The sequence below is a fragment of the Rhinoraja longicauda genome, chromosome 31, assembly GCF_053455715.1.
Source record: "Rhinoraja longicauda isolate Sanriku21f chromosome 31, sRhiLon1.1, whole genome shotgun sequence".
In the NCBI taxonomy this organism is placed as follows: domain Eukaryota; kingdom Metazoa; phylum Chordata; class Chondrichthyes; order Rajiformes; family Arhynchobatidae; genus Rhinoraja; species Rhinoraja longicauda.
In genome coordinates, this window is record NC_135983.1 from 10854231 (window position 1) to 10874792 (window position 20562).

General features: G+C 46.2%; 1 protein-coding gene across 2 annotated transcripts in view; it reads right to left on the reverse strand.

Moving 5' to 3' along the window:
• Positions 1-20562, reverse strand: part of LOC144608223 (regulator of G-protein signaling 3-like) — a 235762-nt gene that overhangs the window by 104552 nt on the left and 110648 nt on the right. For both annotated transcript variants that reach the window (XM_078425800.1, XM_078425792.1), the window contains 2 exons: positions 19378-19489; positions 11521-11561 (listed from right to left, as the gene is read on the reverse strand). In XM_078425800.1, the coding sequence (XP_078281926.1) occupies positions 11521-11561; positions 19378-19489 (153 nt within the window). The remainder of the gene's footprint in view (positions 1-11520; positions 11562-19377; positions 19490-20562) is intronic.

Below are 20562 nucleotides of genomic sequence, written 5' to 3' on the forward strand. Positions count from 1 at the left end.
TGACCAAAAGCTGCACCCTTGCTAAGAGGGTCTTCATCTGCAACTTTACCATCACCCCTTTGACCGTCTCGATAGTTGTGGGTAAATAAATAAATGTCATCTCAATTCTGTAGGCCCAACCTCTTATTTTGAGAAGTGGCACCTTGTTCCAGGCACCTTGGCCACAGGAAACATTGGTTCCACGCCTACTATGTTTACAGACCAGTTATGCTGCTGCAAGTAAGAATCTCCAGTAATTATGACAATTAAATGCTCTCGACTCTTCTATTTTCACAAGTTCACAAGTTACAGGAGTAGAATTAGGCCATTCGGCCCATCGAGTCCACTCCGCCATTCAATCATGGCTGATCTCTGCCTCCTAATCCCATTTTCCTGCCTTCTCCCCATAATCCTTGACACGCATGCTAATCAAGAATTTGCCTATCTCTGCCTTAAAAATATTCACTGACTTGGCCTCCACAGCCCTCTGTGGCAATGAGTTCCACAGATTAACTACCCCCTGACTAAATAAGTTCCTCCTCACCTCCTTTCTAAAAGAGCGCCCTTTAATTCTGAGGCTATGACCTCTAGTCCCAGACTCTCCCACCAGTGGAAACATCATTTTTTTCAGTGAGGTTACCTCTTATTCATCTAAACTCTAACAAATATAAGGCACAATGTGTAGGAATGAACTGCAGATGCTTGTTTACTCCGAAGATAGACACAAAATGTTGGAGTAACTTAGTGGGTCAGGCAGCATCTCTGGAGAAAAGGAATGGGTGACGTTTCGGGTCGAGACCCTTCTTCAGACCCTTCTCTAAATATAGGCACGATTGTTCAACTGCTCCTCATGCAACAAACCTTCCAAAATAGAAACCAGTCGTGCAGTACTTTGCTGCACTCCCACAACTAAGTACTATCAAGCTGGAAAGGGTACAGACAAGATTTCCGAGGATGTTGCTAGGACGAGAATGTCTGAGCTACCGGGGGAGGTTGAGTAGGCTGGGACTCTATTCCTTGAAGCACAGGAGGATGAGGGGTGATCTCGTAGAGGTGTGTAATCAAGAGAGGAATAAGAGTAGGTGAATCGAGGGCCAGAGGGCATAGGTTTAAGGTGAAGGGGGGAAAAGATTTAATAGGAATCTGAGGGGTAACTTTTTCACACAAAGGGTAGTGGGTGTATGGAACAAGCTGCCAGAGGAGGTCGTTGAGGCTGGGACCATCCCAACGTTTATGAAACAGTTAGACAGGTACATGGCTAGGACAGGTTTGGAGGGATATGGACTTTTCACGAAAGGAGCGAGAGAGAGAAAACGGGGAATTACAGACCAGCTAGTCTGACATCGGTGGTGGGGAAGATGCTGGAGTCAATTATTAAAGAGGTAATAACGGTGCTTTTGGATAGCAGTAAAATGACAAGTCCAGGTCAGCATGGATTTATGAAAGGGAAATCATGCTTGACTAATCTTCTGGAATTTTTTGAGGATGTGACAAGTAAAATGGATGAAGGGGAGCCAGTGGATGTAGTGTATCTAGACTTTCAGAAAGCCTTTGATAAGGTCCCACACGGGAGATTGGTGAGCAAAATTAGAACACATGGTGTCGGGGGTAGGGTGTTGACAAGGATAGAGAATTGGTTGGCAGACAGGAAGCGAAGAGTAGGAGTAAACGGGTCCTTTTCAGAATGGCAGGCAGTGGCGAGTGGAATGCCGCAAGGCTCGGTGTTGGGGCCGCAACTGTTTACCATATATATTAATGATTTGGAAGAGGGAATTAGAAGTAACATCAGCAAGTTTGCAGATGACACAAAGCTGGGTGGCAGTGTGAACGGTGAAGAGGATGTTAGGAGGTTGCAGGGTGACCTGGACAGGTTGAGTGAGTGGGCAGATGCGCGGCAGATGCAATATAATATAGAGAAATGTGAGGTTATCCACTTTGGTGGCAGAAACAAGGAGGCAGATTATTATCTCAATGGTGTTAGGTTAGGTAAGGGGGAGGTGCAGCGAGACCTTGGTGTCCTTGTACACCAGTCACTGAAAGTTGGCGTGCCGGTACAGCAGGCAGTGAAGAATGCTAATGGAATGTTAGCCTTCATAACGAGAGGATTTCAGTATAGGAGTAAAGAGGTTCTTCTGTAGTTGTATAGGGCCCTGGTAAGACCACATCTGGAGTATTGTGTACAGTTTTGGTCCCCTAATTTTAGGAAGGACATCCTTGTAATTGAGGCAGTGCAGCGTAGGTTCACGAGATTGATCCCTGGGATGGCAGGACTGTTATACGAGGAAATATTGAAAAGACTAGGCTTGTATTCACTGGAGTTTCGAAGGATGAGAGGGGATCTTATAGAGATCTTATAGAAATTATAAAAGGACTGGACAAGCTAGATGCAGGAAAAATGTTCCCAATGTTGGGGGAGTCCAGACCCAGGTGCCACAATCTTAGAATAAAGGGGAGGCCATTTAAAACTGAGGCGAGAAGGAACTTTTTCACCCAGAGAGTTGTGAATTTGTGGAATTCTCTGCCACCGAGGGCAGTGGAGGCCAAATCACTGGATGAATTTAAGAGAGAGTTAGATAGAGCTCTGGGGGCTAGTGGAATCAAGGGATATGGGGAGAAGGCAGGCACGGGTTACTGATTGTGGATGATCAGCCATGATCACAATGAATGGCGGTGCTGGCTCGAAGGGCCGAATGGCCTCCTCCTGCACCTATTTTCTATGTTTCTACGACCAAACGCAGGCAGGTGGGACTAGTGTAGCGGGGACATGTTGGTCAGTGTGGGCAAGTTGGGCCGAAGGGTCTTTTTCCATGCTGTATGACTCAATGACTCTTTGACTCTATATCTTTGCTTAGGAAGAGAGGCACAATATTCCTGATGCATTCTCCCCATGTCCTTGCCAGCCTTATCTTTCATCCACACAAGGACATGCTGGTCCTGAACTCTAATCAACAGGCAATTAAATGATCCCTGTATGTCAGATGAAGATTTACTCTCCGACAGTCGTTTCCAATCTACTTCTCCTAGTTCCTGCCTAACACTGTTGTAATTAGCCTTCCACTAATTTAGCACGTTCAGCAAAGACCCGTCTTATTCTTATTCATAACTATTTTAAAACGCATGGATGTTTGCCCAAAGAAACATTCATTCCCCGGCCAGACTCACTCCCCAGTACAAGGTCTGTTATGGCCTTACGCAGAGTGGGACTATCTGCACCAAGTGCTGGACAGATTCAATGGGTCACACAGCATCTTCAGAACTGGGGTAGGTGACTTTTCTGGTCAGTACCCTTCTTCAGTCTATCCACCTATCCTGTCCATGTTCCCCAGAGATGCTGTCTGACCCGCTAGGTTACTCCAGCACTTTGTGTCTTTTTGTTGTAAACCGGGATTCTGCAGTTCCTTGGTTCCCCATTGGAATATCCACATGTTGATTCAAGAAACAGTCTGAGATTCATCTCACAAAGAAATTCTGCCCTGGCAATATTGGGGAAGTTAACTTTACTCGCTACAATTATCCTGCATTTGCATCTTTCTGAGCCCTGCCTACACATCTCTTTCTCGAGCTCCTGGTTGCTATTGGGAGGTTCCACAGAGCAACCCCATCACGGCGATTCCACATTTCATATCACCAAGTTCTATCCAAATTGCCACATTGAACGAGCCCTCTAAGATGCCACAGAGTGCTGGAGCAACTCAGCGGGTCAGGCAGCATCTCTAGAGAACATGGATAGGTGACGTTTCAGGTCGGGGCCCTTCTTCAGACCTTTGTCATTCTTCAATATTTGTAGAAGGATCCCCACCCAAAATGTTGCTTATCCATTTTCAGCCAGAGAGTTGTAAATCTGCGGAATTCTCTGCCTCAGAAGGCAGTGGAGGCCAGTTCTCTGAATGCATTCAAGAGAGAGCTAGATAGAGCTCTTAAGGATAGCGGAGTCAGGGGGTATGGGGAGAAGGCAGGAACGGGGTACTGATTGAGAATGATCAGCCATGATCACATTGAATGGTGGTGCTGGCTCGAAGGGCCGAATGGCCTACTCCTGCACCTATTGTCCAGAGATGCTCCTGACCCACTGAGTTACTCCAGCAGCTTGTGTCTTTTTTTGCCTGCAGTTCCTTGTGCTTCCAAGATGTTCCATGTTTACAGAGGCTTTTACAATTCCAAATTTGACTTTATTTTTTTGTTAATCAATACCATAATGGTCACTTGCTGATAATTCTTATCATCCAGCAGCCTGCCTTCCCTTTCACCCTTTTAGGAGGGGAAGGATGTTGAAACTCCCCCTAATGAAGATTTCGCCAGCTTCCTAAAAATATGGGATCCCGAAAAACAAAGTCTTATGCCGCTCACAGCTTACCATCTGAAAAAAACAAAACAGTGGCATATTTTTCAATAGACAATAGGTGCAGGAGGAGGCCATTCGGCCCTTCGAGCCAGCACCGCCATTCAATGTGATCATGGTTGATCATTCTCAATCAGTACCCCGTACCTGCCTTCTCCCCATACCCCCTGACTCCGCTATCATTAAGAGCTCTATCTAGCTCTCTCTTGAATGCATTCAGAGAATTGGCCTCCACTGCCTTCTGAGGTGGTCTTCCAAAACTTGGGAGAATGGGGAAAAACACAAATGTGCTGGAGAAACTCAGCAGGTTAGGCAGCATCCGTGGAGGTAATGGACAGGTGATGTGTCGGGTCAGGACGCGTCTTCAATCTGTCGAAACAAGGAACTGTAGATGCAGGTTTACAACAAAAGAAACGAGTCCGAAGAAGGATCCCGGCCCGAAATGTCACCTATCCATGCTCTACTGAGATGTTGCCTGACCCGATGAGTTACTCCAGCGCTTTGCATCCTTCTTCAGACTCGTGTCTCTAGCTTAGGTGGGGTACCTTGGTCGGCATGAATGAGTTGGGCCGAAGGGCCTGTTTCCATGTTATTTGGCTGTATGACTCAACACTCTGTGACTTGAGAGCGCCCCACATTTGCCCTAATTGGCACCTTGGTCCGTGAACTAGTTGGGACACGAAACTCAAGTCTTATTAGCAACGTGTAATCGAGACCAGATTTGCACCAGTTATTATTCTCAGCAAACCTGACCCACACCATGGAAAAAATTAACCTTGCACATAGCCATTAAATACAACCCGTCCTTAATTAGTAGTTTCCTGATAATTGCTACTTAGATTCTATAGCATGTGGAATATTGCTCTAGGCAATAAAGGGATCATTTTCATAAAACTTTGACCTACATCTATGCGCATTAAGTACACTAACAATAAGTTTAAGAAAATAACTGCAGATGCTGGTACAAATCGAAGGTATTTATTCACAAAATGCTGGAGTAACTCAGCAGATCAGGCAGCATCTCAGGAGAGAAGGAATGGGTGACGTTTCGGGTCGTATTCTCCAAGGATGCTGCCTGACCCGCTGAGGTACACCAGCACTGTGCGTCCTTTTGTGTGTTAGCAGCATCTGCAGTTCTTTGTTCCTGATCTTACCCTAACATTAAACTACACATCCTCTCTTGCACTATCATGGTCTTGTTTACTAATTATGTATTTTTTGCACTAATGTCTTTTTGTTTTGGAAACCCTCTTATATAATTTACTTGTAATTGATGTATAATTTATGTTTTTGTGCGTCTATGTGCCCATTAAACTGCTGCAAGCACGACTTTCATTCTACTTGTACCTCACCGTACTTGTGCACATGACAATAAACTCGACTCGACATAACACAACTATCATTTTAAACCTTTGCCTCCTCGTCTTTGACCATTTGCCAAGGAAAATAGGTTCTCCTGATTTGGTCTGCTTTTGATTAGTCAGGGCATCAAAAGTTACGGGGAGAAGGCAGGAGAATGGGGTTGAGAGGGGAAAATGGATCAGCCCACAGAGTCCACTAGTTCTATGTTACCCCACTTTCTCATTCATTCCCTACACGCCCGGGCAGTTTTACAGAGGCCAAACAACCTCCAAGCCTGCACGTCTTTGGGAAGTGGGAGAGAAACCAGATTACCCAAAGAAACCTCACGCGGTCACGGGAAAAACGTGCATGCTCCGCACAGACAGCACCTGGGGTCAGGATTAAACCTGGGTCTCTGGCGCGGTGAGGCAGCAGCTCTACCCACTGCAACACGGTGCTGCCCTGTTCCGTGGGAAAGCATGACACCTTTGAGCCAATTTGAAAAGCATTTGATAACTCAATTGGGGGAAGACCCCGTACATGAGGAATGGCACCAAGTATCCCTCAGAAACAATATAAAGTAGTTTAGAAAAGCGAAGAAAGAAACGGAACTACGCCTGAGACGGCTGACAAAGTAAGCTGCCACAGTGGAAGGTGTAGGCCGGTTAGGCCAAGGAACCAGCTCTGCGCTGTGTGTGAAGAGCTAAAGACGCACAAGGTATAATCGTGTAGACTTCAACATTGACATGGATATGCTGAATCACAATGACAGTCCGTTTCACAGACAACAGGAAGCAGTGGTCAAGATGCAAGTAACCTGAATGAAATAGGCAGGATCTCAGCCACATTTCCCCATTGCAGGCGTGGGTGAATATCCTTATAGAGTCATGCATGCCCTTTGGCCCAACTAGCCCACACCGGCCAACATGGCTTTCTCCAATGCACATTCTAGTCATTAAAAGTCATCTCCTAAACTGCTATCTAGCTCGTTGGTGACCCTCGGACTATCCTTGATCGGACTTTTCTTGCACTAAAAGTCATTCCGTTATCATGTATCTAACCACGATAAATGACTCGATTGTAACAAGATATTGCCTCAAGAGCTAGATAGAGCTCTTAAGGATAGAGGAGTCAGGGGGTATGGGGAGAAGGCAGGAACGGAGTACTGATTGAGAATGATCAGCCATGATCACATTGAATGGCGGTGCTGGCTCCAATGGCCGAATGGCCTACTCCTGCACCTATTGTCTATTGTCTATTGCCTTTCCGCTGACTGGTTAGCACGCAACATATGCTTTTCACTGTACTTGGGTACACATGGCGATAAACTGAACTAAATTAACAAATATTAACTGTAGATTATTACAAAGATCAACCGGGTAAGTGAAAATCTGAGTACACGTGAAATGTCAATTCAATTTTATTTCAGTGCCTTTGAGGCTGGAATTTGGATGGAAGTCAATCAATCTTTCACTGCCCTGGCCAATTCAAGGCAGCCAAATTTAAAATTATCTGCAATCCCCTCTGCAGAAAATAAAATCATTATCTGCGCTTTGTGACAAAGGTGTAATTTTATTTCAGTAATTAAATATGTAATGTGCCTATTGAGTATCTTAATAAATAATTATGCACAATATTGGAATTAAAAATCAAAACTGCAGTCAATTATTGAATGCGAGACCTAAACGCGATGGAAAGGTTGTCATCAGGCAACAGAACCATCCCATCACCGACAAGAGAGCAGTCTAACGCCTACATCACTGGAGACCCTCAGACTATCGTTAATCGGACTTTGCTAGACTTTATCTTGCATTAAACATTATTCCCTTTAAACTGTATCTGTACATTGTGGACAGCTTGGTAATAATCATTTGTTTTTTTTAGAGATACAGCGCGGAAACAGGCCCTTCGGCCCACCGAGTCCGCGCCGCCCAGCGATCCCCGCACATTAACACTATCCTACACACACCAGGAACTGCACAAGCACAGTTTCCTTCAGGTCCAGTCCATCTACCAATTATGGGCCTTTTCCTCTTCGGATCGTTCACCTTGATGTGGTGAAGGGGCTTGCGAGATTCCGAGAGCGATGCCGTGGGAAGCACCAGCTTCTGGTGGGGCCACCCATGGCGGTAAGGTCGAGGATGAGGGTCCGGACTAAGAACGATCCAATGTACAAGAGCTCAACGGCAGACCAGGCGGACAAAGTTATCTTGAACTCAACGGCTGTGAAGGCGGATGAAGGCTGCAACAGATCCATCAGCTCCAATCACCTTGGTTCCCCTGCCATTGGAATGAGTTGATTGATTTGTGAAGGACCGTGTGCTTCTTGGAGTGCAACATCAAGTACACGTTAAAGGTATTTAGTCACAAAATGCTGGAGTAACTCAGCAGGTCAGGCAGCATCTTGGGAGAGAAGGAATGGGTGACGTTTCGGGTCGAGACCCTTCTTCAGACTGATGTCAGGGGGGCGGGACAAAGGAAGGATATAGGTGGAGACAGGAAGATAGAGGGAGATCTGGGGAGGAGGAGGGGAAGAGAGGGGCAGAAGAACTATCTAAAGTTGGAGAACTTCAAGTACACGTTAAACAGACACATGCACAGGCGTCTTCGTTCTGACATCGGAACCTAGACCATCATCCTCGACCTCGAGGGATACCCACGACAGACAGAGATGAACCTTTTATACCGAGATTTTGTTTTCGAAAGACAATGGGTCTCCTCCCAATTTTTCTGGACTCCCAAAACTTCTATACATCTCAAATAAATTCCTCCTCAATCTTCTTTGTTCCAAGGAAGAAAATGGCTGGATGACAAAGTTCACAGAGAACAAAGAATAGGATAAGAAAAATAGAGAAAGCTTACATCAGACTTTGAGAGCTTAATGTAGCAGAAAATCTTGTAGGATGTGGACAAATTAGGATGTGCCAGGGAAGCACAAGTATGTAAAACCAAAGAAGATGCAAAGGTGATCTATGAAGAGCAATGGGGCATCTACGAATCGAGAATGACAGGGCATGTCAGGCCTCAAGAAGGCATCTATGCACAGAGGCAGAGGAGGGTGGAGAGGGCTAATAATGAATACTTTGTGGCTGTGTTCACAAGAGATGATAGAATGGTATAGTTGAGGAGGAAGTATGTAAATATTGGATTGTATAAAGATAGCAAAAGAGGAAGTGTTAATGGGCGTAGCATCTTTGAGAGTAGATATCTGGATATCTATGGATGAAATATATCCCAGGCTGTTAAAATAAACAAGGGGGACAATGGCAGAGACTCTGACCATCATTTTTGAACAAAAGACAAATTGTTGGAGGAATTCGGCACGTTTAGACTTTAGACTTTACAGATACAGTGTGGAAACAGGCCCTTCAGCCCACCGAATATGTGTCGACCAGCGACCACCCCCATCCTACACACTGGGAACAATTTATAGAAGCCAATTAACCTACAAACCTGTATGGCTTTGGAGTGTGGGAGGAGACCGGAGCACCCACCGGAGAAAACCCACGCAGGTCACGGGGAGAACGTACAAACTCCATACAGACAGCACCCGTAGTCAGGATTGAACCCAGGTCTCTGGCGCTGTAAGGCAGCAACTCTACCGCTGCGCCACCGTGCCGCCCCTAAGAGGACAGATGAAATTTCGGGTTCTTCAGGCCAATGAAGTATGGGGTAGATGAATCCTTCCTGGCTTCAGGGAGCTGTACTGAAGGACGTTAACACTGTGCTGTTGTTTAGAAAATGAGAAGGGATAAATGGAAAAAATCCTGGCCTGTTAATTTAACAACATTGGTGACTATCGATCTATGGGTCAGCATAGATTGTTCAGATAAAGTCTTGATTGTTACAAGGTGGATCAAAGAGACCTGCGTATTTCATGTAGTCAATACGGATCTTAGAAGGGGGTTTATTTACATTCAGACTGATCAAAATGGTGAAACATCATACGATCCAATGGAGCATGGCAAATTGGATCCATAGCTCAGTGGAATCATAGTCCTACAGCACGGAAACAGGCCCTTTGGCCCAACTTGTCAATCCAGACCAAGATGCCCCATTTGCCCGTCTTTGGTCCATATCTTTCGAAACCATTCCAATCCATGTACCTGTCCAAATTCATCGTACCTATAGATTTGAAGCACTTCTGAGATCACCCCTCGGCTTCCTGTGCCCTTAGGAATAGAATCCTAGCCTGCCCAGCCTCTCCCTGTAGATCAGGCCTTCGAATCCTGGCAACATCCTTGCAAATCTTCTCTGTTACCTCTTGCAGCTTCAGGGCACCTTTTCCACCGCGGGGTGACTAAAACTGAGCACAATACTCCAAATGCAGCCTCAAAACGTCTCGTATGACCGTAACATAATGTCCCAACTCCTATACTCAGTTCCCTGTCGGATGAAGGCCCACCTGCCACTAGCCTTCTTCACCATCCTATCTGCCTGCGACGCCATTTTCTGGGAAGGGTCTCTTAAGAGCTGACGAATGTGAACATCTGGCTGATGGTTGGGGCATCTTAGAACATTACAGCTGTTATGCAACTTCGGAAGGGGTACACAGCCCAATCACATTAACCCAGCTATTATCATCAATGAAATGCTCTTTCAATATATTTCCCACTACTCCAGTAACACCTCGCACACCAATGAGCACGATCACCAAAAGGAACAGGGGTAGAAGGTGCTATTGCAGCTATTTATATAAAAGAAGCTTGATCTATCACCAATATCAGTGTCAACATTACACAATAACAGGTAATAGAGTCAGTCAGTCATACAGCATGGAAACAGGCCCTTCGGCCCAACTTGCCCAGGCCAACCAACATGCCCCATCTACACTGGTCCCACCTGCCTGCATTTGGCTCATATATCCCTCTAAACCTTTCCTATCCATGTACTTGTCTAAATGTTTCTTAAACATTACGATAGTCCCTGCCTCAGCTACCTCCTCTGGCAGCTTGTTCCATACACCCACCACCCTTTGTGTAAAAAAGTTACCCCTCAGGTTCCTATTAAACTTCCCCCCCCCCCCCCCCCCTCACTTTAATCCTACGTCCTCTGCTTATCGATTCTCCCACTCTGGGTAAAAGACTGTGCATTTACCCGATCTATTCCTCTCATGATTTTGTACACCTCTATAAAATCACCCCTCAATCTCCTGCGTTCCAAGGAATAAAGTCCCAATCTGAACATTTCTGAAGAATATCATTTAAGCACACCATGTCTATTCTAAGCTCAGATTCACTCAGTTTTACCTTTGCGAAAACTATTAGTGTAGAAGCAATTTTTCAGACAGAGACCTCTCAAAATTAGTCTCGAAATTTACAAATGTATTCCATTCTCTACCATTGCAACAACAAAATTGGGACCTTTTGGTCTAGAGCTAGGATATACCCCAGAGATTAAAGGTGAGAGGAGTGTCCGGCATTATTGTTAGATTCCTTACATACATGGCTTATGTGTCTTCGAAAACCAACCAAAACAATTAGAGTCATACAGCGTGGAAACAGGCCCTTCGGCCCAACTTGTCCAAGTTGCCCCAACTACACTAGTCCCACCAGCCTGCGTTTGGTTTGTATCCCTCTAAACCTTTCCTGTCCATGGTCCCGGCGAAATGCCTTTTAAATGTTGTTATAGTATATTTACCTTAAATATCTCCTCTGTTAGCTTGTTCCATTGCACATCAAATATACCCAATCCATACTTTCAGAAAAAAAATTAATGACATTAATAATTGCCAAGAGAAGACTTTCTGGAACGCAGCTCATTAAAAGAGTGCATTATTATATATATATATTTTTTAAACAATCTAATGAGATGCAACATTGGAAAGTTTTAATCTGTATCAAAAACTTGTAAATGCTCACCTCAGAATATGTGATACAAAACTGGAGTTCCTCTGCTGGACCTGTGAAAACAATTTGAAAATAGTTCATATTGTACTCTTATTAAGTTTAACGCAGTTCTAAAAATAAAAGCGGTGCGACTTGACAATAGGCTGTTGGTTTCTCCGTTCACCAGAAAACAGCATCCTGTTAAACGATGACTCAGTCGGGGCAGGAACAATGCCAAATAAAGGCAGAGGTGGCAGGGCGCAGGAAGTCATGAAAAATCAATCTAAAACACATCAATTTTTCCACAGGCTCTGATCAGTCATATGTGGGTTTTGTTCACACGATTGGGCAGCATCGTGGCGCAGCAGTAGAGCGCCGGGATCGATCCTGACTATGGATGCTGCCTGCGCGGAGTTTGTAAGTTCTCCCCATGACCTGCGTGGGCTTTCTCCGGGTGAGCCTCTCACGCTCCAAAGGCGTACAGGTTCGTCGTTTAATTGGCTTTGGTAACATTGTAAATTGTCCCTAGTGCGTAGGATAGTGCTCGTGTGCGGTGATCGCTGGTCAGCACGGACTCGATGGGCCGGAGGGCCTGTTTTTTTCCGCGTGGTATCTCCAAAACTAAATACCATCAGTATGTTCCACACTACCGACGACCACTGAAAAGGTGCTGGAGTAACTCAGCGGGGCAGGCAGCATCTCTGGAGAACATGCATAGATGACGTTTCGGATCGGGACCCTTCTTAAGAACAAGAACCACCTTCCCAACTCTGTTGGATTCTGTTACAGACGCCTCTAGCCCCACCCATCTCCTCTCCCCATTATTCTCTTCCACACAAAAATCCTGAGATTGCGCTGAATGTTCAAAAATATTTAGACTGCCTTCCAAATTTTTATGGGGAAAAGACTTTGTTACATTGAGAGCTCACCATCATGTTTCCAGAGACACCGTGATCTCTCTCCCATTTATTTTAAGAACATTCTTTAGTGGTCCTAGATTTCAATAATGGTAAACAAGCATCCCCTGTGACTTGCCATAACGTAGGGCGGCACAGTCGCACAGCTGATAGAGCTGTTGCCAGAGACTCGGGTTCGATCCTGACCTTGGGTGCTGTCTGTGTGGAGTTTGCACGTTCCCCCTGTGAATGCAGGAGTGCCCTCCAGATGCTCCGGTTGCCTCCCACATCCGACAGACATGTGGGGTTTGTAGGTTAATTGCCCCTAGTGTGCGGGGAGTGGGTGCAAAAGTGGGATAACATAGAACTTGTGCGAATGGATGGTCAGCATGGACTCAGTGGCCCCATCGAGTCCGGGCTGACTAGCGATCACCGTACACTAGCACTATCCTGCGCACTAGGGACAATTTACAATTTTACCAAAGCCAATTAAAGGGCCTGTTTCCATGTTGTATCTTTCAATCAATCAAACTGTCAATACTATTCTTTCAAAATCACAAATATCCCAGTTAGCTTCAGGTGGTCGTCTCATCATCTTCCAGATTATCCACACAGTCATAACGACCCAGGTCACACTCTATAAGACAACATTCAGAAGAGTTCCACCATCAGGTGTGCAAATCCTCAACAATGTGCCGGAGCTCGACACAGTAAAGGCCTGAGGATACGTGGAAACCACATTTGTTTATGAAATTCAGAGAGGGATTTTATTTATTTTTTAAGGCAAAAAAATGGGAACTAAATGTGGTGACAAACAAAATACAGGTGCTCCTCAACTTATGATGGGGCTATGTTCCGAGAAACCCATCATAAACCGAAAATATCGTACGTCGAAATGCATTGAATGCACGCGATCACGTGGCCGGAAGCGAGCTGCAACTCGCTGCCGTTGGAACCATCGCAAAGTCAAAATATCACAAGTCGAAGCATCGTGATTCAGGGAGTACCTGTATGGGAGTTTCAACGTCGTCTACTGGCACAAAAACAAGAACTGGGCAGGGCAGAGTGGGAGATCTGGGTACAGACTGAAACCTAAAAGACACCTGGTTGTGGAACATGGGTGCAATATACTGGTCCATCGAGGAGGAAGATGGAGCTCGCTCTCAGCAGACCGAGCTATGGTCAAGTCATAGACAGGCTAACCATTGACAAGGAGGAAGTGCACCAAAGCTACACTTAAATTGGATAACCACTTGTCCAGCTGGGATGTTGAGGGAAGTAAAGGGAGAAACTGCAGGGTGACAGAGCAGACAATAATGTCAAGCAAATTATCCATGTTTATGGACTGAAAAAGGGTCCCGACCTAAAAGGTTACCTGTCCATGTTCGCCAGAGATGCTTGCTGCCTGACCCGCTGCGTTACTCCACAACTCCGTGTGCCATCCATGTTTAAAACCACACTTCATTCGGGAATAAAACCAAATTGGTCGAGGAAGCTTTTCTCAGTCTGTTCCCAAAACCAACCTTCCCCGCAAACACGCGCCTCTCAGACTAATAGCGAAGGTGTGAAAAATGATAAAAAATACTTCAAGATGAACGCATCAACTTGCTACATCACGGGACAAAGGTTAACATTAGTGCATTCAGAGCATTTCTTAACCTGCAGAAAACGCAGCATCGAAGGCAAAATAAAGTTTACCAACACCTTGGCGGTACTGAATAGATGTTTGTAACATGAATGCTCATCTTTTCTGCAGTATCTAGCATCCGAAGAAGTTTAATCAAATAAAGCAAAACAGTCCGGTGTTGGTTCCTTTGAGAATGAGAAAAGAATCTCATTCCAAATTTAACTCATGCCAGAAGTAGGTTAGTTTTGTGTTGCAGACTAACCTATTTTGCAGTTTCTCTGCAAAAGCCACTTGCAAAGCGGAGGCCAGAACTGCACCACTTGGAAACCTCAAATACACAATAAACAGTTGTTGCAAAACTGAAGGCAACCACAGGAAATGCACAGAGGGGGAATTATCACCCAGACAAAACGTCCTCCCTGTGCAAAGTTTTGAGAGACGTTGCTGAGGCCCGGCTGAAGGTCACTTTTGAAATACAGATCAAACGCATCAAGATCGTGACAGAATAAACAGCGCCAGTCGGCCCAAAGAACTTGAGCTGCGGTTCAACGCCGTCTTTGCAAAGAAACTTGAGAAGTTAAGTTGCCAGGCACCTTATCACCAACGCCAAAGAAAATGTCAGATGCTGATACAAGGTGAAAAGGAAGAACAAAAGATATTGAGCAGAGCCAAACATGAACAAATTCTCCCAAGGGCAAATTTGTTCTGTTAAGATGATATTATTTAGTCAATTCCAATGTATTTAAAAATAATTTGGAAGCCAATGTAAACAAAATTTGCATTATTATTATTACAAATACTCACTTATTAAAAATTACTGGTTCCATTCACAGAATTTTTCCCTCTTTCATGCATACTTGGATTTTATTGAAATAATTTAAAAACCCATGGACTAAAGTTAACCTGCATTGTGAGTAGTTGAGCCGGCAGTGAAGCCTTCCTGCATCAGGTGAATGCTTCCTCGGCAAGATTGTCAGAGTCAGAGTCAGTCCAGGTTAATAGCAAGGGAGGCACTAGGCAATTACTCTCCGTGAAATACGGCTTGTAACACCACGGAAGGTAACTTCATGACATTCTCTCCATTTATCACATACGTTAGAACGATGTGTCATTTCCTCCTTCCAACTGAGCCAGGACCCAACAATAGATTATTTACCACCACCGTCTATTTATAACACGGCCCTTAGAAAAGGCACAAAAAGCCGGAGTAACTCAGCGGGACACAGGCAGCATCTCTGGAGAGAAGGAATGGGTGACGTTTCTGGGCGAGATCCTTCTTCAGACTGGGAAAGACTAGGAAAGGATAAGGTGGGGAAAAATCTCACCTTAGGACAGGGCCCTCTTTACAGCATTATGGGCCCCGGGCAAAGCAGTGTACTGGGGCCCCTACGACAACTACTCAAAGGAATAAAAATGTAAATGGTCGATAAAATTAAACATATAAGCTCGTGGGGATCCTGGCAAGTGCCCATCAGGCCCATGCGTTAAGACGGCCCTGCCTTAGGAAGGCCACTGAAAATATTTGAACGAGTGGACGAACCATAGTCCCTTTTTAAAAAAAATGTGTAGGAAGGAACTGCAGATGCTGATTTAAACAGAAGATAGACACAAAGCGCTGGAGTAACTCAGTGGGGCAGGCAGCAGCTCTGGAGAGAAGGAACGGATGACGTTTCGGGTCGAGACCCTTCTTCAGACTGAAGAAGTCAGGTAGTCTGTAACCTGGGCGCCCTTACACTGGGGCCAAGACTGAACTCGGGCTGCTAGAGTGGTAAAATAGCAACACTACCTGCTGTGACACTGTGCAGCACCTTTGGCTATGTAATCATTTAAAATTAGGTCAGAAGGTCAGAAGTGATAGGAGAAGAATTAGGCCATTCAATCATGGCTGATCTATCTTTCCCTCTTGACCCCATTCTCCTGCCTTCTCCCCATAACCCCTGCCATCCTTACTAATCAAGAATCTATCTATCTCAGCTTCAATAATATCTATTGACTTGGCCTCTGCAGCCTTCTATGGCAGTGAATTCCACAGATTTGCCACCCTCTGACTAAAGAAATTTCTCCTCATCTCCTTCCTAAAGAAAACCCACGCGGTCACATGGAAACGTGCAGACTCCTCATAGACAGAGTCCCTAGTTAGGATCAAACCTGGGTCTCTGGCGCTGTACAGCAGCAACTCTACCGCTGCGCCACCGTGCCGCCCTGACTATTTGACATTTGACACAAGTCCCTGCAGAACAAACAACGAGGCCAGTGAATAAGGCTTTGAATTAAATCGTGGGGATGGCAGAGAAGGGTTTTGCTGCCGGGCTATTGAACAAGTTAAAGAGGAACAACAAGATGATGGAGCGGAATGGTCGAATGTACTAGAATGTACTAGGAAGAGACAGACCACAAGAAGGCGAGGAAATGTCTTCAAGCAGAATCAGGGCAGAATGATAAGAAGACAAGAGTGAAGGAACTTCATCTGAATGCTGATGGGATTTGTGAAAGAAATACACATTAGCAGCACAGGAAGAAACAAATGGTCTTAATCTGATTGCTAAATGAACGTAATTGCCAAATGAACAAGATTGGGGATTAAATATTCAAGTGTGGCGGCCTACTTGGCCCACTACACAAGGATAGTTTATTTTTGGAGGGGCAAGGCTAAAAGGTAAATGTGCAGAGATGCTGCTGATTATAAAAGGTGGGATAAAGTCAGCAGAGGGAAAGGATCGCAGCTTGTGAATTCAACAGATAGAACCAGGTTGAATGGAACGAGTTAACAGCCGGGAGCTGACCACCAACTAGTCAAGGGTCAAGAGTGTTTTATTGTCATTTGTCCCAGATAGAACAATGGCATTCTTACTTGCAGCAGCACAACAGAACTATATATCATTGGCAAAATAAAAGGGTGACTGTATATTTAGCAGTTTTCACCAAGAAGGCCTGAAACATTGATATGGAAAGGGGAAATAAACTACAAGAATAATGTAGCAGGCTCAAAAATAACGGCAATCGGTAGGGAGAAAGAAAAACATAGAAACATTAGAAAATAGGTGCAGGAGTAGGCCATTCGGCCCTTCGAGCCAGAACCGCCATCCAATGTGATCATGGCTGATCTTCCAAAATCAGTACCCCATTCCTGCTTTCTCCCCATATCCCTTGATTCCGTTAGCCCTAAGAGCTAAATCGAGCTCTCTCTTGAAAACATCCAGTGAATTGGCCTCCACAGCGTTTCAGTGGCAGAGAATTTCCACAGATTCACAACTCTCTGGGTGAAAAAAAAACGATTGGCAGAAGCTAATGCATCAGCTTTCTCAGCCAGAAATATTGCCGATAAACATTGGCATCGCCCATCACAGTGAACACTGAAGAACGGTGTGATTCCACAGGGCAGGTCACTGCCATCATTCTGTTGACTTATCCCACTGACATGCGCGAAGTGACTAATTGTGATTCCTCCCTTGATTAGACAAACTCAATTTAGCTCGGCCGATGTCAGAGAGCTATTCGATTAGCTCGGGGTGGAAAAGGTTACATTCTGAAGCCGGAATTGTCCGTGGATTCTAATCCCGTCCAATTTAAGTCCATCGGCTCCAGAATGATACAGAGCTCGTGTCAGGAACCCTGCACACTTGTGCATCTCCCTGCAAGATGCAGCGGGGGGGGGGGGGGGGGGGTACGTGTACACAGAGCAATTACAGTACCAGTCTCTGCGTGAATGGTCAGAGAGGTGGCTCCGAGACACTCACAGCGACAGCCTCTCTCTCCAGAGATCAGGTGCTCCGCTACCGAGTTTGTTTTAATAATCTGGATGCTTCCTTTTATAAAAAGATGATGATTTAAGACTGTCCATCTCCTCTCTTCATTCAGCACCGCCAATGATAATAACAACTGGCTTCCGCCCGATCATAAATTTAATTTGAAATAACCGTTGAGATATTAGTTTATAAATGTCGACGTATGTGGAAAGAGGAGGGGGGAAAGAAAAGCAGAGAGAACGCAGAAACAAGGAACTGCAGGTGCTGGTTGGAACAAAGAACAGCACAGGACAGGGACCGGCCCTTCGGCCCACAACGTTAGTGCCGAACATGATGCCGAGTTAAAGCGATCTCATCTGCCTGCACGTGACCCATATCCCACTATTCCCCCCCCTCGTGTGTGCCTATCTGGAGAGAGGCTGTCGCTGTCAGTGTCATGGAGCCACCTCTCTGACCATTCATGAGGAGATTGGTCTTAAACGGTTAATACACTAAAGGATGACAAGGTGATGGAGTAACTCCGCAGATCAGGCGGTAGGGGGGAGGGGAAAGCAGGTCAGGCAGCAACTCTGGAATTTCCCTGTGGGGGGGAGGGGGGCTGCAGTAGGACTCAAGAGAGTCAGACCATGTGGTGTTAGGGCCAACAGCACGATCTCTGGTCTGGAACTGGGCCACAGATGCTGGCCTGACCTGACCTGCCGAGTTACTCCAGCACTTTGTGGTCTTTAGAGGGAAACTAGACCAAGTGGACCCATTGGGCCCAAAACCTCTCCTGCATTGGTGCAGCACCATCTCCTCCCGCCCTCCCTCTCCCCTCTCCCCCACTCCACCCCCTCCCATCTCTCCCCCCACCCCTTTCTTTCCCCCTTCCCCACTCCCCCCTCCCCTCTCTCCCCCCGCCCTCCCCCTCCCCTCTCCCCCACTCCACCCCCTCCCATCTCTCCCCCCACCCCTTTCTTTCCCCCTTCCCCGCCCCCCCACTCCATCCCCCTCAACCCCCCTTATTCTCCTCCCCCCCCTCCCTCCACCCCCTCCCTCCCTAGGAGATAGATTTAAACTTTAAAATGTGAATAACTTTTATAACACTGATTTCAATGAAACTTCTTCCATTAGCGCCACGGGACAACGGCGGGTAAGGTGGGCCTTACATTGTCATGCTATCGTGTACCGTTTTGGCTGTAGTTCAGGAACAAACATACAAACAAACAAGGGTTTTAGTATATAGATAACACACGATCTGCACAGTGGCGCAACGGTAGAGTTGCTGCCTTGCAGTGCCAGAGACCCAGGCTTGATCCTGACTAAGGGGGCTGTCTGCACAGAGTTTGTACGTTCTCCCCGTGACCGCGTGGATTTTCTCCAAGATCTTCGGTTTCCTCCCACACTCCAAAGGCGCGCAGGTTTGTAGGCTAACTGGCTTGGTATAAGTGTAAATTGTCCCTAGTGTGTGTGGGATAGCGTTAGTGCGTGGGGATCGCTGGTCGGTGCGGACTCGGTGGGCCGAAGGGCCTCTTTCTGCGCTGTATCTCTAAACGAAACTGAACTGGGGAAGGAGCATCAAGGATAATTTGTATATGAGCTGCACAATCTTGGTAAGGGGTGAGTTGATCAATCTGCTCACCTTCCTCCAGCTCCATGTTCCGTAGGAAAAGAGGGTTCTGTAAAACGCTGCAGTGGCCTTGCCTGTCCTCCTTGGTCAGAAGCATCAAGTCAGTGTAGATGAAAACACACACCTGCAAGACACACAACATTAACAACGTTAACATTATCTGAAGAAGGGTCTCGACCCGAAACGCCACCCATTCCTTCTCTCCTGAGATGCTGCCTGACCTGCTGAGTTACTCCAGCATTTTGTGAATAAATACCTTCAACATTAACACGGCTTCAGTGCGGAAATGGATATCGATGGCCGAGCAATTTAAAACAAAATGAGGGCAGCTAAATGTGGAAAGCACACCACTCCTTTTCAATCAAAAGGCAAGATGTTTTCGCTTGATATAACTTAACCTTGTTCTCTTTTCACCTTGAAGAATGTAAAGTGTTCACTATCTTGTTTTAACTATTGCCAAAAGGCAAACACAAATTTACTTAGATAAAATTAACAAAGGTTTAACATTATTTACTTTTTTGCTGCATCTAAAAAAATGCTGTTATGTTCCGTGTGAAGTGACTAACTTCTGATAATGCTTGTAGCAGAATAACGTGAGAATCAGTGAGACGTCAGATCTTTTCCAGCTTATTAAACTCTTCCCGGCTAGTCTTGGCAAGCAGCGCACTGGGAATGTTCTGGGAAGCTGGCCCGAGGATCGGCCGCGGCGGACGGAGAAAGGAGGGGCCACCGGTCAGCCCGGCCCACCCACCGCGGACGCCGAATGGCCCCGAACAACCGGCGTCAAGGGGACCCGCGCCGTCGAGAGTGAGGGGGGACCGTCGAGAGTGAGGGGGGACCGTCGAGAGTGAGGGGGGACCGTCGAGAGTGAGGAGGGATAGTTTAGAGTGAGGGGGGACCGTCGAGAGTGAGGAGGGATAGTTTAGAGTGAGGGGGGACCGTCGAGAGTGAGGAGGGATAGTTTAGAGTGAGGGGGGACCGTCGAGAGTGAGGGACCGTCGAGAGTGAGGGGGGACTGTTGATCGTGAGGGGGGACCGTCGAGCGTGAGGAGGGACCGTCGAGAGTGAGGGACCATCGAGCGTGAGGGACCGTCAAGAGTGAGGGACCGTCGAGAGTGAGGGACCGTCGAGTGTGAGGAGGGATCGTCGAGTGTGAGGAGGGATCGTCGAGAGTGAGGGGGGACCGTCGAGAGTGAG